The following is an 18395-nucleotide window of genomic DNA, read 5'->3' on the forward strand; positions in this document are numbered from 1 at the left end:
GGTGAGAGAATGGAGACCACAGGAGTCAGGTCACTTGCTCACAAGTGAGTTGAGAATGAGCCAGAGCAGCAAAGGATGTTACACCAGCTCGGTTTTACCAGTTATTTGTTGTTTAGTGTCTGTTATTTGTCAAAATAATTTTGAATGCCTACTTTACTATGAAAAGCATTTCTTAGCAGGACTCAGCAGCACCAGCCAGCACCCTCCGCGTCATATCCGATTACCTACTGGGAGAAAGGCGGTGGGGATTGTGTGCAAGGAATTTATACCCAATAGAAGCCTTTGGCAAAGTAATTAAGCATAAGAATAAAAGGGAATAAGAAAAGGTAGTGTCTTTAGACTTACAAAATACATTTGAAAAGGGTAACGTCGTTGCTTTTCTGAAATGGAGGAATTCTCTGATCTTGATGCTTAAAAAACGAAGAAACCATGCAAGAATATAAAGGCATTTCTCTGGATCATATAAACAGTGTTGCCTGCAAGTCAGCAGCATGGGGACCACACTCAGCATCTTTGTACATCATCTGAAAGAAGGAGTTTATGGTCAAATTCCAGATTTGCAAAAACTGCCGAGTTCCTCCAGGTAGTGAAATGCCAAGCTGACTAATATAAATGCAGGAAGAGTCCCAGGGCTTTGTGAGTGGGCAGAAGGATGACAGATGGGCTTCTGCATGGACAGCTATAAGATGAGGAATTTAGGGAGAAATCATTCACACCGTCTTTCCAAGATCAAAGGCCTTTGAACTATCAGCTGTAACAAAATTAAGAGACTTGACAGTGTGTGTTTTTGTCCCTAGTTATTCCAACAGAAGCTACAAGGCCAGCCAGAACTCAGAAGTGCTTAAAACGGGCATTTCAAGGGGGATTAAAAGCAAAAAAAAGTACTATCCTGCTCAAATGCAAAGCCATGGTTCACTTACACCTGGAATATCGTGAGCAGTTTTTTCAGCACACCTTAAGCAGTTTTACTAGGGCAGGAGACGGTGCAGAGAAAGTAGACTAAAGCGATCTCTGGGTAGGGGACCTGCTCTATGAAAACAAACTGCAAAGATTAGGATTCATCAGCCTGAAAGGATGGCGGTTTATATCATCGTCGCGCTGTGATGCATGTGGACATTCACGTTTAAGTGCTAATTTAAAATCTAAATAAATTTAGGCAGAAAAGCCAATAAGCTAATTGACAAATAAGCAAATAAAAATTCAAGGTTAGCATTGGATGAAATGCTCCAAAGAAATGCTCACCCCTCCCCCTTCAAACTTGAAAAGAGAGACATTTCTTTTTAAATCATTTACGCAATGGATAGCATACTTCGGGAACTAGTTACCCAAAAAGAGTTGTGATATCCTGGAACGGCATGAGGGCAGGGACGGGGTCGGTGCGATTCTCGTGCATGCATTGATGTGTTGGAGTCGTGTTGGGAGATCTCCCCAAACTTTGCAGTTTACCTTGGGGTAGAACAAGCCTTAAAATCAGCAAACCTGATTCAAATCCCAGAGCCGCCTTGTACTAGCTCTCAGATAGGCAACCACTCTGAACCTCTGTCTCCTCATCCGTAAAGCAAGAAGAAACCCTTCCCGGCGGGGGTGTTGGGAGGATCGAAAGGGGCAGCATGTGCAAAGCTCCAGGGGGTAGGGACTGCGGCTCTTTTCCAGTCCTGGTTCCTATCTCTTCTTCAAGGTGCCCTTTGCGGCACTGTCAGACTTACAGTCCCATTCTGGGGAGACCGTGAGTCCCCCAAGTGGGCAGTGGTGGATTATAACCCTGCTTTGCTACTTTTGTCTGTGTTAACATTTATTCTTTCCTATTCTTTGAGCCCTTAGAAGCCATCAAGATACACCATGGCCCTGCGCTCGGGCAGCTCGCCTGGGTGAGGGGGCACGAAGCACTAGCCCTGTACATACAGTTATTTCAGAGAGGAGTAAGAAGAGGAGCCCAGGGTGGAGCGTGGTGGGGTTGAGGGCACAGTGCTCTTAGTGAGGAGGATGGGGAGGCCGTTCTGAGGAGGACACCTGAGCAGTGTCCAGAGGGAGGAGAAGGCGTCATGTGACAATCTCAGGGGGAGCCTTCGAGGCAGATGGACAGACAGGGGTAGAAGCCCCAAGGAGAATGCGTATGGACCGCATAAGGGACAGACCATCCTGGAGGGCAGAGAGGCGGCGACACAGAGACGGACAGCAGGCAACCAGCCCTGCTGGGCCTCAAGGCCAGGTCGGGACTTGGGTTTCATTCGAAGAGCAGTAAGCCACTGGAGAGTTCAGCTGGCTAGGGACTGGCTGTGCTTCTGAAAGGCCTCGCAGCTGCTGGGTGGAAACTGGGACTGGGGGCAGCCCTGGCAGAAGGGGCGTTGTCTGCCACCGGACACCTTATTCCTGGTCCCTCTCCTCCTGGACTCGAGGCTACACTGACCTCACACACCTGTCCCGGGGCAGAGGCAGCTCTGCACAGATCCCCTTCCGTTCCCTCATCTTTTAGGGCACACGCACTATTTCCCCCAAATGCAATATTTAACCCAAACGTATGTTCGTTTCAGGTTTTAAAAATCAGTCTGATTGGCCACAGGAAACGTATTTTGGCGTCTCTGGGAGACCGGCTGCACGAGGATCCACCGCAGAAGCCCCCTCGGTCCATCACCCTCAGGGTAAGTGCTCGGGACGTTCGTGTTTTCTCCACTCTTCGCCCCGGAATTCTTTGGGCAATAAAGTGGAATTGAACAGTAGATCGGGAAATATGGGCTGTTTTCCACATAGCTTACCTTACCCATGTGAAAAACCATCTCGCTTCTGATTGTATTTTGTAAGACAAGATTTTTCTTCTCCATTGGTTAAATATATATTTTTGAGATTTAGATATACATTGGACAGACCCCCCCTTAGCAGGACCCCTCCCACTGCTGCCGTCACACACTCCCGTCTACACCAAGAGAGGGAGTCGTTTTCTGTCCGACTCCTCAGACCCAGAGAGAAAATCGATCTGAGGCCCCAGTTAAGTGAAGATCAATTTGAAAGTAACCTCAGGGTCTTCTGTTTTTATGAAGTAAATATTGCTCAGCTTCGCCCACTTCAAAAAGTCGGACTGGAGAAGCTAGAATGTTATTTAATAAACTATTTCAGCTATAGTTTAGAATTATGGGTTAACAAAAGCAGAGAGAAACCCTAGACGGAGAGAGAGGAATGCAGTGGGAAGAAAAGGGGGAAAGCGGAGAGAAAGGGGGGAGGGGACTGCCGGGCACAGTGGGCGGGGAGGACTAGCCAGTGTTCATTCACTGGGTTTCCTGACGCCAATAGGAACTTTTCTAAAATTCGCCAAAAGGCTGGAATCTCCATGAGCCATTGGAGACTTTCGAGGATTTTTTTTTTTTAAGAAGCTGAATTAAGAATTGAACCAAGCTAGTCTCCGTTTCCAGCCTCATTTCTTTTCTTTTTTTAAATATGTTTTTATTGATTTTTTAGAGAGAGAGTTAAGGAGAGAGAAAAACATTGATGTGAGAGAGAAACATCGATCGGCCACCTCCTGCACGCCCCCTGCTGGGGATCGAGCCCTCAGCCGGGGCATGTGCCTGACTGGGAATCGAACCAGGACCTCTCAGTCCATGGAATGCTCAGTCCACTGAGCCACATAGGCAGGCCCAACTCCGTTCTCTTTTCCAGTCCCGCACTTGCGTGCTTCTGATTCCCTTTCTGCAAGTCAGGAAAGGCAGTGAGACAAACGATGAGGACGGCGTGGCACTCGGACGTGGCGCCAGCGATGGAGTGCAGTAGAACGCCTCTTACCAGCGAGTCCCCGCGAACAGCGTAACCGCTGGCAGCTGGCAGGAGGCCAGGGAGGAGAGGAGCTGTTAAGATTTGAGTCTGATTCAGTTTTAAAGAAGAAGATGCACAAAGATTTCGGGAAATGCAAAAGAATTGGCTCCAGGAGGAGCCCTTAGGAAAAGTGGTTATTGGGACAAGTGGGACACGTTGGGACCTTGGGGCGCTAGTTGAGGGCTTTGGGAGCAGTGAAGGCAGAAATGGGAGCTATTTTTCTCTCTCTCAACAGGAGGAGCTTCAAATAAATTGGGAGAAAAATAAGGCTGGAAAGGGATTATCGTCTTGCCTTCATTTTGTGACACAAAAGGGGAGAAGGATGTAGCACATCCAGATGTAGCCACCCTAGAATGACTGTGTAGAGGAGTCATTCCCTGCTACTTACTTGACTCTCTTTCCCTCCCCATCTGAACCCATCCCTCTGCTCCTAGAAGAGATTTAGGAGAACAACAGAGATTCTCAAGAAAAATTGCAGAAACTTATTTGTCAAAGGCCCAGAACCTTTGGGGGGCTGGGAATCAGCACCCTTCAACCTCCTCTTACTGGCAAACACTGGAGCCTCGCTGTCTGCCACCCCTTATCTTCCTTTTGACCAATCCCCCACTCCTGCTTAAGTCATCTTTGCCACTGAAAGTCATTATGTGTATTGCCCTGCCGTCTGTACATGTGACACACTGTTTCCATACTGTGTCCTCTTCCCCACCTGACTCCAGACTGCTCTTTGATGGCGAATCAAGCCCCATTGGTTCCCATTAGCTTTCTCAACACGGCATCTACCATGGCGAGGACACTGTCCGCATGAGGATGCAGATCCTTCCCTTGTAAATGACATGTGATTCTGTCAAGGTTGCCCGACATCTGTGTCCTCTTCCCTGAGATCACCCACGGTTCTGGTTGAAGAAAACAGCCTGATTCTTTATACTTTAAACCTTTGACCTGAAATACTTGGGGGCGGGGGGTGCAGGCTACATCATGCCATCCCTAAGATGGTGGAATGCCATCCATTTTTTGGCAGTTGATGCAAAAATGAGTCCCCACCCCCGCAGTTTGTCTTGTCAGTATTTCACAATTTTGCAACCAAAGGTGAGCCGCCAAAACGAGGTATTTACTTGGTGATGTATTTCCATTCAGGAACCCAGTGGTAATCACACACCTCCTCAGTTGTCTCCATCACTTAGCCAAAGCACTTACACCACTGGTGGCTCCCTAGACGTTCCTCACATTATCATGCAGGGCGATGCAAGGAGGAGAAGAAATGAAAACTACTTTGATGATATTCCCCGATCAAAACTGGAGAGGCAGATGGCCCAGGTAAGGTGTTAAAAGCCTCTGTGGTGTTTTTGCCTTTCCCCCATACCAAGCCATGCATTCTAATACTGAACAATAGCTCACGATGCCTTCCGTCTGCCCCGGCTGGAATCTCACCGTTTGACCCCGTGGTTTTCATCCCCTGCTCACTTGGCCTAGACTGAAAGACACCTCTCTGGGAATGGAAGGTATACCCAGATCCTTGTTACTCATTCTTACTGAAGAAATTGTGTTTGATCTCATTGGCTCCAGAAAGTCTTTACCCTAAAGGGAATAATTACTGGGCAAGAATCAATTCATATTGAAAATGAGTAATAAAAGTCTAGATTATAAAATGTGAATTAGCTAGAAGACAGGACAGAAGTCAGAAGAGGGTATTCACTCCAATAATGTTGTTTGTTTCCTCCCAAGTTGACATGTTTGCATAGAATCGTGCTGTTGGGGCTCGTTGCATTATCTCCTGTTGTCACCTTGCGTAGCTGAAAATGGTGACGCTGCCTGACACAAATAGCTGCGAAGAGGCAGCTGTCACGTTCAGACCTTTCCGTGTTTGGGGTGTGGCCGTCCATATCTGGCCTCTCTGTCCTTAGCCGGCTGCTCAGAAACCTGCCAGCCGTATCCAAACAGCGGCATTGTTCTTAAAAGCACGTTCAGGCGGACAGGTGGCCCTGCCGGTCAGCCCTGGGATTCAGAGACACAGATTTGTTGACAACGACGGGCAGACCCCACTCTTTTCATCCCCATTCTAGGTTCAGACGGATGTGTTGAGAGGCTTCTCTCTGCCTCTCACACCTGAGATGAAAATTCCGAAGTGAAAATTTGACTGTAATTGCTGCTTCGCCGGTGGTTGTTAAATATTTTTCTCAACTGTGTGGTGAGATTCTGTTTGTTTGTTTTTTAAAGCCTTTGGTAAACATTCTATGCCGCCACTCACAAAAGAAAAATGTGAGCAGAATGTTCTGGAAACAATGGCTATTCTGCCTGCAAATGCCCCAGGGAAGAAAGGGCCTGATATATTGTGTCTCCTTTCAGCTCTCTCAGTCCTGAATTCTGTTCCGTTCTTTGTGCAAGAAATGACAATGTTGGGATTATCGAGAATCCTTTATTGAAGGGAGATGTAAAATACAGGAGAGACAAGAAAAGAATAATGTCCCCTTTCTCTCTTGTTAAGTATTGTCTCTTAATCCCTATTACTGTTTTCACTGATGTTCTTTTAAATAGTCTGGAAGCTTTTTTCCTCAAGCTGTTCATAGATTTCCTGCTACTTGTTAGAATTTGGGGGTCACATATGTGGTTAAATGTCTCTAACGACAGCGTTTCAGAGACATGGTACGTTCTGACCTTGAACCATGTGGTCTTGGTGTATTAACACAAAGGGAATCTTTTCTGGACTCTTCTCCTCGCTGGGGAACATTCCCTGTTCCTGACTGTGCCGACCTCGGGAATAGAATCACCCATCTCAGCCGCTCATATCATTTATGAAATTTCTCCACATGGTACAGTTTTTCCAAAGAGGAAATTAATTAGTCTTCTATGCACGAGTCCTCGGAAGTACTCTAGCGAGATTGCTCCCTTTCCTTTCTTTGTGAGATCCGCAAGCCGGGGCAGCCGTACCTCTTGAATAGCCTGGATCTTTTCCTTGTCGCTCCCGTCAGAACGCAGCGCTTTCAGGAGTCGTCTTGCCCTTGAGAAAATTGAAGGGACTTGTGTTTGGCCGGGTGAGAAAGGCCCTAAAGCAGGAAGAGGCGGTAGACACGCGGGTGGGGGGATGGGGTGAGCTGCGAAGGGTCCGCGGGATGTGCTCATCCCCCCACGTGCGCTCACCAGGCGCAAATGACTGGCTGGGAACACAGGCCCCCGTCAGCGCTCGGAGCTCGTGAAAAACTTTCTGAAATCCTGCTGTTCGATTCAGCAGTCTGGCTGCAGAGAAAATAGGAGACGACACTCCAGGAATCTGATCGATGAGAAAAAGGCATTCTGGGATTGCAGCTCTGTCGGTTGTGTTCATTGCAGCCTTTTAGTTGGTTTCTTTAAGCGTGTTTCCTCATCTGGAAATGCCGAGAAGTCGGAGAAACCCTTACGTACCTCTTTAAAATAGTGCCATTTCAAAGCTTTAACCTACAAGATCTTAAATACTCGGTAATTTTGTTGCTGCACGGTTTTATTAATGTGATTTTCCACCATTCAGCCACTCAGTTAATGGTTTTTTCTTCCTTTTGGTCACTTGCTATAATAATTTTTTAATTGGCTTACTTTTAAAAAACCTATCATCCTCTCTCTAGACCACACTCTTCCCCAAAGTCCTTGCTCAGTCAGTGAAGTGGAGTCTTCTGAAGACTGGCATTAGCGATTAAATCCCAGTAAGCAAGCAGCCGCTTCCCTCTCCTCCCTCCAGGAGCCCAGTCCCAGGGGCTCTTCCCCACGGGGCCTCCCTGGACGCTTGCTGTAGTTGCTCACTGCATGCCTAACCAGTGTTTCTTTCTGAGTCGCTGAAGTCCACCTTCAGGGTTTCTTTCCTGTTGTTTAAAGAAAGGAAAATGCATAACCCATGGACACAGACAATAGTGTGGTGAAGGGGAGAGGGGGAGGGGGATACAGGAGCCAGGAAGGGGGGCTCAGGGGGGGAAAGGAGGGACATCTGTAATACTTTCAACAATAAAGATTTAAATATATATGAAAAAAAAAGTTTTAAGGTAGTATGTTTACTACCTTAAATATGTATGTAACTAGAACAAGAAATACCTTGATGAACTTCATGGTAAATACTTAATGATGTTTAAAAACCAACAAAAAGAAGAGAAGGAAAATACAGTTAAAGAGAATCACCAAGACAGATCCATGTTTTCAGGAAGCGCCTGCTGCTTCAGGTGTATCTGGGCCCCCATCTGAGAGATCTGGAATTCCAGCCACGGACCAGAAACCTTTAAGCTCTTGGTAGCTGCAGTCATTGATGTGAGAGAGAAATACTGATGTGAGAGAGACACATTGATTGGTTGCCTCCGTATGAGCCCGACTGGAGCTGGGGATCAAACCTGCAACCCAGGTGTGTGCTCTTGACCAGGAATCAAACCTACAACCCTTCGGTCCACAGGTCAACACTCTAATGGCTGAGCCAAAACGGCCAGGGTGAGTTTTGCCTTCTTAAAGTCTGTGCAACAGATGTTTGGAAATGCTTTGTTTAACTTAGGAAAACAATGTTGAGAGTTAAATTAAGATAAATTTAATGTCCATTCCACCTATTAAGTTCATCTGTTGGCAAATATTTTTTAAAAGGTAACACTAGAGTGGTGTTTAATTACTTGTTTTTAATTTAAACCAATATTAAAAATACCTGTCTTGGAACGCAGGGGATTTGCAAAAATTGTGGCTATTGTTTGCTTTTATTCTGATAAAAACAACATTCTGCCTCCAGTAGTCTTAAATGAATATGTAAGAAACAAAATTGAGTTTAGCACTAATAGCATTTTTAAACCATGGAGAGTAATGATGTAAACACATCTAAACAGTGGGTTTCCTATTATGTTAAAAACATAGCTTTTTGAGCCTGTAATTGCAAATTGGGCACATTAGCTCTGAAATTCTGAAACGCTCCCCTGTTTCTATGCGCCTAATAAATAAATGTTGCACTCACATTCATATAATAATACCTTAATGCATAGAGAGCTTTTGAACGTCCACACGTTATCTCATTTTAGCACAAACAAGGTGTCCCACACCGCTGTCCATGTGTGTAGCCCAGGGCAGATCAGCTTCTATGTCGAGTGCTGTTGGGATGATGAAAATCAATGAAAATATGGAAAAAGTCCAGAAGGAGAAAAAATCCTGAAAGTTGTTTACAGCCTAATCTCAATCTTTAGAAATTTTCTGGAATGATATTTAGGAGAAGTCAAAGTACTCTTAAAATAAATACTAAAGGAGAGTAATGGAATTAATAAAGTGTAGAAACCACATTCTTCAAAGTTATGAAAAAAGGAAAAACAGTTCCCTGGTGCGAAACTTCAAACCATTTATAGAAGTCCTCTGTTTATAGAAAATATTTATGGAAAAATGAAATAATACTTTTTTTTCATAAAATAAAAAGATTTCTAAACAGGAAGAGAATTACATATTTTTGCACAAACTTGGGCTTAATATTAATGAGGAAACTCATAATGTAGAAGTCCTTGTGCATCGCATACTCTCAGCTGAAGGAAAATGTTAATATCACCTGGGTGGTGACCTGTCTGGCACCCACATCTGAGGCAGGCATGAGCCACTTTTAAAGGTGAGGAAACTGACAAACGACGTGAGTTGGTCCGGGTAGCACTACTGTAAGAAACCAAATTAGAACTTGCCGGGAGCAATATTTGAGGCTCTATAAAGGCTTTGTCTTAATTGCTTCTAAATTATAGAAAATTGATTCAATTCAAAGTCTTAGTATTTTCTGATCCAAACAGTACTACTTAATACGTATGACTAGATCCATGCCTTTTTTTTTTTTTTAATTTTTTTTCTTTATTGATTTTAGAGAAAGAGGAAGGGAGAGGGAGAGAGAGAGAGAAACATTGATGAGAGAGAACATCGATTGGCCGCCTTCTGCATGCCCCCCACTGGGGATCAGGCTCCCACTGGGCATGTGCCCTGATGGGGAATTGAACTGGTGACCTCTTGGTGCATGGGTCAGTGCTCACCCAGTGAGCCACACCTGTCAGGCTCCATTCCTTCTTTATTTGAAAGCTTTTACATATTATATTAGTTCTACAAATATTTGGTTTTCATATTGTTAAAGGAAGAGAAATGGAAACTGAGCCATGTAGGAGCCCTGCCCCGGCCAGATCCGCACCTGGGGTTCCAGGTGCTGTATGTTCGTCAGTCCTCACAGCAGCCCGTTCTGTGGTGGCGGAAGCCCAGGTCGGTGTGCGTGGCCTCTGCAGGGCTGCATGGCAGAGCCAGCACTCAAGCTCTGCTCTGTCCGGTCACGTCCTGGTGCCTCCACGGTCCTCCTGCCCTGTGGGCGGCCTCTGTTTAAAATGATAGAAAACAGCCCTGGCTGGTTTGGCTCAGCGGTTAGAGCATCCACCTGCGGTCCGGAGAGACCCGGGTTCAGTTCCCGCTAAGGGCATGTACCTCGGTTGCAGTTTGTCCCCGGCCCTGGTTGGTCGTGCGGGTGGCAGCCACTCGATGTGTCCCTTTCACGTCGATGTTTCTCTCTCTCTCTCTCCCTCCCACTCAATCTGAACAAAAAATGGGAAAATGTCCTCAGGTGAGGATAAAAATAAAATAAAGTATAAAAAATAAATAAAATAAATTATAGAAAACATTTTAATAACAGTTCTACAAACACTAATTTCCCAGGTAAATTACACTTGTATGGGCACAGCGAGCAGATCGAGCATAAAACCACCGGTAGTTGAATGGAAACATATTGAATCAACAAATGATTATGACCACAAAGCCCTTTAAATGCAGAACTACAGTGGTTATCTGTTGATCCTCTCCGTGGGAACCCACCCTGCACATCTTGGTAGAACTCGGCCCAAAACTCTGTTTGCGAAGAGCCTTGCATGGGGGTGTGGGGGTTGCTGCATTTACAGAGAAGTTCTTGCTTGTGGGGTTTCGCCACATGACGGGTGCTGTTTCTTTAGTGGCTTCTTCAGCTGGAGTCCTGGTTTGGTTTTTTTCTGGCTCTGTGATCTGTAACCAAGTCATGCGGTTTCTCTGAACTTCCATCTCCTTGTCTTTAAAGGTGGGTAATGCCTGCCACTCGAGATTGTGTGTGTCAGATAAGATAATTCATGTGAAAGCATATTTCAAACTGTAAATCACTACACATATATATATCATATATATATGATATATGTATGATGTGACTAGCATATAAGACTGCCAGTCCCTAATTCAAAGGCTCTGATTCATCATAGGGCCAATTTATGCCAAAGCTATCAGGTGGCTACAGCATTCTATAAAAACAATCTTTTTGTTCTAGTGTTATCCATGCTTTGAATGCATATTGAGAATGGAATTGGAATTTTCCTCTCTATTATTTTAATTGTATGACTGTGAAGGCTGCCAAGGAGCATCTACCTCGATGGAGAAGGGATGTGTGCGAAATGATCATCAAAGCCAGGGAAAGGAGAAGAGAGATGAAATAGTTTCCTGCAAATAAGGTTACCAAAGTGTGCCGCAAAGGAAACCTCACAGTATTAGCATGCTATCCCTGGAACAGGGTAAGGTAAACCAATGAGAAAGAAAGGATTATTTGTTTTCTTAAATGAAATTTAGAACTTGTTTGAAATGCACAGTACACAAAATTGTTAGTTAGAGAAGCACGGATAGCTCAGAACACCATGAGGCAAATGCTTCACCATCCCTGGGAAAGAAGGAAGATTGTATGTGATTCTTTCATACTTTCCCTGGAAGAGAAAGCCTGTTGTTCCTAGAAATTCTTCCCACTGCTCTGACATTATGGGGATTTACAGGCTCACCCTTCAGAGAATAGGACAATTATGTTAAGAACAGCAGCATTTCAAGTGATCACCCCTCCCCGTGCACTACACATGTTTTCTTATTACTATGTCATATCAGATTTGTTTTAATGCCCCTAAGTTAGTATCTACTTTTTAATTTAGATTTTCATCACCTAGCCACTACTCAGAAAGGCTTAGCCTGTCCATGACTTCATCATTTTCTTCCATCAAAGTCTGATGAGCAACTTCTGATACTAAGCACAGACAGATGATATATAACCCCCCCCCCCAAAAAAAATATATTGGTTGAGAATAAACGCAGTAAGCTCTTCCATCAGGAACTGCCGATTTGACAGCTTGTCAAGTCGACACACTGACACACCAGCTTCAGAAATAACTTGGAGGTTGATCATGCCTGTGCCCTGTTTCAAAACGGGGACTCTAGACCACCAACCATCTGTTCCTAAAGGCAAAAGTGGAAAATGTTGCTTTCATACTCGAAACAAACCTGATGGTTGTACACCTTGTTGATTAATGTGGATAGTTAATTGGCTTTTCTCAAAATGTATGTCGCTTTCCTGTGACAACTTTGGGTTGGAAATTCTAATATGATGAGTGTCCTTCAGGCCACATTGACATGTTACTTGTCTGTCTTATTCACTGGTCCTAAAAGAATAATGGGAAGAAGTGGGAGCTCTTTTAGGTTCTGATACTCATCTTAAAAGTCTTGGTTCTTTCATTCTCTAACAAGCCCATCAGTGAGACAAAGGAGATGGCCAGCAGTTTGTTCTGACAGATGCTGGACAGACCTAAACGCCGCTTGTTATTTTGCTAGGGAAGCTCTGATGTCTCCACCTTTTCTCCGAAGTGAATGTTTCCAATTAAAACCAGAGCATGGGTGGTGGTGGTTCTTTTTAATCAGTAGAAAAGATCCTGTTTTCAACGGACTAAATAAGAAACCCAGCAATATATAAAAACCCTAGTTAAGTGACACTGACCTTGTGATATTTCATGGTGCCTTAGGCTTGCTGACAAAGAGGCACACCAGGCTAATTTTCCACTTGTTAAATTTTTGGAATGTTTCTCATTATATTCAGTCCAGTTCTTGGGTTTACAGGTCAGAGTTTTGGCTGGTATAATCAGACCTTGCTAAATTTTCAAGGGTAGGCAAATTCTCTTTTTCTCTTTCTCCCTCTTCCTTTTCTTTTACCAGTGTTAAAAAAGGGAGGGGGGGGGCTTAATGTCTAGAGAAAATAGGGCCACTTATCCAGTGCTGACTTAATTCCGTTTGTATATAACTAAAGTAATATATTAGTAGGGATCTTCTGGTGCGTGCAGGTAACAAGAATCCAACTTCAGATATCTAAAGCATAAAAGGACATGCATTTGACTCATTTCACTGCAAAGTCCTCATAAGGCTGATCCTGGTGCTCATTTGACTTGCCCTCTGGCTCTGCTCTCTTCTGGGTTGGCTCTTTTCCCAAACAGGCTTTCTCTATGTGAAGGGAGTTTCAAGTCCAAGTCCTCTTTTTTTTTTTTTTTTATCCTCACCCGAGGACATTTTTCCATTTTTTGTACAGATAGAGTGGGGGGGGGGGAGAGAGGGAGAGAGAGAGAGAAACATCGATATAAAAGGGACACATTGAGTGGCTGCCACCCACACGACCAACCAGGGCTGGGGACAAACTGCAACCGAGGTACATGCCCTTAGCGAGAACCGAACCTGGGTCTCTCCAGACTGCAGGCCGATGCTCTAACTGCTGAGCCAAACAGGCCAGGGCGAAGTCCAAGTCCTCTTAAACTTGAACCTATGAGAAGCAGGACTTGTCTTTCCATGAGCTCCCCAAAAAGTTCCAGGATTGAGTCCCGTTGGTTCAGATCAACCTGGTTTGGATCACTTACCTGCCTTGAGCTGATCACAGAGGAGTGTGTGTATGTTTGGGGTTGAGGGTGATTAACCAGGCATAGGTAACATGCCTAGAGGTGTTCTTAGCTCCACCTGAACCATGCGGATTGAGGGGTGAAAAGCGAGCTCCTCCCATAGACAATCAAAGGGCCATGGCCAGAAATGGGTATGATGTCTAGGTAGGCTGAGACAGCAATAGTGGGTACCTGAATAACCAACCCTCCTTTGACTTTTGAATGAGAATGTCTAATGGAAACCTGTTGCATCATCACAGGTATTGACTTCATTTTTTCATATTTAATTTGATGAGTTTTTTTTTTTAATACCAGATTTGAAGTAATGAAATCAGAGTCAAAATTTTCATCTCTGGTATCTATTACCTCTGTAATCTTGAACTGGCCTCTTAGCTATTCAGGGCCTTAATTTTCTCTTCCAAAAGTGAGGTGAATACCCACCTTATATCACTGTTTTGAGGCACAAGTAAAGGAAGATTTGTCCAGGTGTTTTAAAACAACAAAGCTGTGTGTTTGGGTTGTTTTAGAAATTATTATTATCATTTTGAGGTAACTTCTTTCCTCCACATTATGCCTTTTCACCTGCAACTGGGAATAAATGTATTTTAAAGTAAAGCTCATACTATTTAGCCATGTTTTACAAAACTGTTTCTACTTCCCAGCTTATAAGCCCAAACTAAGACTCGTGCACTGATACAGGATACAGAACAGTGGTTCTTAGGAAGACAAACCCTGAACAGGTTCCAATCATGTCATGACCTAATTAGCACTGGAGCGCTTTGGGAAGAATGTATGGATGATACCCATACTTAAATACTTCTAAATACTTTTTGAGTTAGCACACATCATAATACATCATTATATTTTATGTTAAAATGTTTTATTTTATTCCTCTTAAAATGTTGGCTATGGAAGGGCAAGGCCTGGCTGACCCTTTTCTGTCACTTTTTAATCCTCTATAATGAGCACTCCATAAATACATGTTGATCGGATTACTTTGCACAAGGCTATAGCCACCAGAAAACCACAGGTTTCTAGGACTCCAGATTGGACACAGGTTGGGATGGTCTCAAATTTTTAGGAGAAATAAACTACCTGGAACTGTGTGTGGTATGTCACCTGCCTCGCCTGATCTAGCAGCTCCTCCTCATCGTCGTCAGAGCCAGCACGCATGACCACAACTGTATCATGAGGAAATTGAGGCCCAGAGAGTCTGTGTTGCTCAGCCCAGGCCACACAGATTGTGAGCAGGACCCAAGCCTAGGCAGCCCAGCTTCATAGCTCATGCTTTAACCACCGTGCTGGATGGACACCCGGCTCGTCTCTACAAACTGGGTACATGACACACTCTGGAAATTTCAGAACCCCAGAAACTCCAGTGCAATGTGTTGAGTTTTTTTACAAAGTCTGTTAATAATATTGAATGCCTGATGTAAATGCACAGTTAAGAGAGAATTGAGCCTCTAAGGGAGCATGGATAAACATTGTATTTGAAGAAAATTCTTTGCTCCTGACATCAGATGTTTTATTACTTACAAATCAAGGATTGCAAACAGTTGCTTCATGTCAACAGTTATGAAATGAGGTGTCCCCCTTTCTCTACGGGTCTCTATTTTGATGAGGTTTGAATAGAGCATCACATAGGTTTATATGCATTAATGCCTAGAAGATTCTTTCGTAAAGGAAAAACAGGGGATTTTAATGTGGGACTAATGTATCTAGTCCTGTCTCACGATGCTGCACCCTTTCCAATGCATCCTTAACAGACTGCCACAAGTTTCTGCTGAAACTCGTCACTGGAAAGGTGGCCCCCACTTTGTGAGGCAGCTCCATCAACGGCAAAGTTCTAATTGGTAGAACTAGTATCTTCCATTAAATTGAAATAAGCCTTTCTAAAACTCCTACGTACTGAATGGTGCCTTGTGAAACAATGAAGAAGACACCTGAATAGCTCTTTAAGACTGACGACACGCTGATGTCTTCCCCACACTATATTCACCATATCCAGCTCCTTGCCAATATCATTCTGATAAGTGGGATGTGGGCTACACAGCATCCTGATTCCCCAGCGTTGGACGTTTTCCAGCCATTATTAATGGCCATGAATCATGCCTCCCTTCTCAGCTCTCCACAGTGGTTTGTGTGTGTGCTGTGTGTGTGTGTGCTGTGTGTGTGTGTGTGTGTGTATTTAACCCTAATGCAGGATTTTACATTAACATTATTACTTTCCAGCAAAAATTGTTTTATCAAGTTTATCCAATAATCCTAGTCTACCAATGCCTTTTCAAAACTTGGCCAACACTGTGTATCAGTGATCCTTCCTGACTGTGTAATGTGCTCATTTTAAAAGCTCACCTCGAAAAAGCCTGCCTTTCAAGTAACCCTACAATCAATCTATTGATTTCAGTGCTGAACAGACAAAACTGAGGGGGAAACTGTAACCTTCTACCAGAGACCTGTTAGGTTGGCATCATTCAAGATAATAGTTCAGCTAGACCTTTTCCCCCTATATTTTCCACAAGGATAAAATGAGGAAATAATGGAATCTCGATAAACATTGAATGAATGGTTTTGTCCAACACCTCTTTTCTGACCAGACGCAGGAAGCAATGTTGAGCATACAGTTTTAATAAATAGGTTTAAATACAGAAAATGACAGCCTCAGTTTGCAAGAAAGGAACGTGATGTATATTTTAAAGAGATGTTATAGGCAAAGAACACCATTACTCAGAAAAATCAAGTTTCTTTGCAGCAATTCATGTTATGATAAAAAGCCGATCTCTGCTTTTCTGAATGAGTCGTTAATATTTCTGCTTTTCAGGGGTCCTGAAAAATGTCTGCGGTGGCATCCAAACTTTGAGGTAGAACAAGTAAAGTAGCCCATATTGCAATGAATAACATGGTTACAACTGACTTAAATTCCCTGCAACACCCAGAGAAGCTGGGGAGCTGCACGGCAGAGTCCAGAGCTGGTGTTCCGTGTCCTTTCTCTGCTCTGTTTTTATTCCTGTGAAGAGATTTCATAAATAATTCTGTAATGTCATTTAGGGCTACAACTGTCATATTAGGAATGCAGGTTATATATTATCTCTACAAATGAATAACAGGAATCACAGAGCCTATAGTTCTCTCCTGCTTGGGCAGCTGAGAGCTTATTTTATGTGCTCTTAGTACCAGATTCAGAGTCAGAAGGAAGGAAGAAGGAAGGAAAAACCATAAACTTGGACAGACTACAGATAATATCGGAATATGTACCATGCCCGTGTACTTATGATGGGACCAGACGCGGTGTTTACTTCCTCCCACCTTTGCTGGTGTGATCCGTGCTGACACCAGCCATAGCGGGTCACACATGGAGAAACCACTGTCTGCCTGGCTCTTCACATCCAGCAGGTGATTACTGATCGGTCCAAGCGTTTCTCCGTAGACACGGGGAAGGTCATGATCACAAAGGTTTGCAAGGACTGCTCTTCAGAAAGATGGAGAAATGCAGGAAGCAGCATTTTCTTGAGTCTGCCGTTCCCTGAAAAGAAAATAGTTCATCTGAATCCTTCTGTTAAAAGGGTCGGTGGGGTATGGAGCCAGATGTGCACTGGATTGATTGGGGGAATCACTTCGTAAATTATATGCACGTCTGATACTATGCTGTGCACCTGAAACGAATGTAATATTGAATGTCAACTGTAACTGAAAGTTTGAAACACTTTTAACTATAACAATAAAAATAAATAATAAACAAACAAAAAGTCAGTGATAAGAAACCCCGAACTTGAGCCGGTCACAGAGCAGTTGAAGAGAGGGATCGCATACAGTTGGTCCAGGGCCAGGTACAGACCGTAACTCCCCTGAGAGGAGGGAGGAGGACTGTTCCTGAACCTGCCACAGAAGAGATGGTAGAAGGCTGCCCTGCGGGAACTCGGCAGAGACAAAGGTTTACGGATTTCCTGGCTGGTTCAGTCAGTGCCCCTGAATGGGGCCGGGGCTGGTGCTGCTGGAAGGAGCGATGTGTCGGGTGGTTGACGGCTGCGTCTGAGCGCCTCCGTGCTCTGACAGGTCCCATGTCATCTCGGCCCCCCGAGCCGGGCATTCGCTGGCCGCGGCCGAGGCCTCCTTGCTTGGGCTGCCCTGGTTTCTTCTGCCTTTGAAGCTGCTTGGTTCGCTCTTGGAGTTTGCTTTTGTTTTGTCCTAGAAGCGCTGTCATCCAAGAGAAGGAATTGACTTTACTATCCCTTTAGCTTTTGCCCAGAACCTTTCCTATTTCTTGCTGGATTTTTTTTCTGGTCAATTTCTGAACATCCCATACTGTGAAAGACTTACAACAAATATAAGGAAGAAACAGGAAGAGCCTTTTTTTATTATTTCAGGGCTAGAACAAGACAGAAAATTTCACCTCTGATAGAATCTGACCAGAGGGCTCTATTCATACGAGTTTCTTTATTAAACTAGCTACGCAGCATCAGCCGGCTCCCGGAAGGTCTTCAGAACCTAATTGGAGTTGTTCAGGTGACACAGGTATCATCAGCTGGCTCTGTTCCAAAACCCACCCTCGGCCTCTGAATCCCAGTTTCCTGCTGGTCCTGACAGTGGAAGAAGGACGGGGTCCATTGCAATTTCCACCCCATAAACATCGACCAAAAGCCGGGTGGACCTTCCTCCCTGTGCAACCCAAAGCCTGACACCCAACAGATGAGCAGTAACTACCTTTGAATGAATGTCCAGGTGCCAGCAAGACAGGATCTTATGCTCGGACGCTTTCTCAGATGTTCAGTTTCTGCCTGAAAGAGGAACCCCTTTGCCGTGTGGGCAGCACAGGCTGGATTTGGATATAAAATGCTGGGTGCTCAGGTGAGGCTTCTCTGAGGACGTGGCATGGAAGGGGTGAGGGAGCGGGCCCTGCACTGCGTGGAGGGAGGACGT

General features: G+C 44.5%; 1 protein-coding gene across 24 annotated transcripts in view; it reads left to right on the plus strand.

Moving 5' to 3' along the window:
- Positions 1 to 18395, plus strand: part of ANKS1B (ankyrin repeat and sterile alpha motif domain containing 1B) — a 917777-nt gene that overhangs the window by 840354 nt on the left and 59028 nt on the right. For 13 of the 24 annotated variants that reach the window (XM_036250945.1, XM_036250946.1, XM_036250947.1 and 10 more), the window contains 2 exons: positions 2532 to 2639; positions 4936 to 5115. The exons of 4 other annotated variants lie outside the window; for them this stretch is intronic. In XM_036250945.1, the coding sequence (XP_036106838.1) occupies positions 2532 to 2639; positions 4936 to 5115 (288 nt within the window). Of the gene's footprint in view, positions 1 to 2531; positions 2640 to 4935; positions 5116 to 18395 lie in introns of those variants that run through there. 7 more of the 24 variants (XM_036250963.1, XM_036250966.1, XM_036250956.1 and 4 more) reach the window with 3 other exon arrangements.

This window comes from Molossus molossus, unplaced genomic scaffold (genome assembly GCF_014108415.1).
Source record: "Molossus molossus isolate mMolMol1 unplaced genomic scaffold, mMolMol1.p scaffold_m16_p_10, whole genome shotgun sequence".
NCBI classification, from domain to species: domain Eukaryota; kingdom Metazoa; phylum Chordata; class Mammalia; order Chiroptera; family Molossidae; genus Molossus; species Molossus molossus.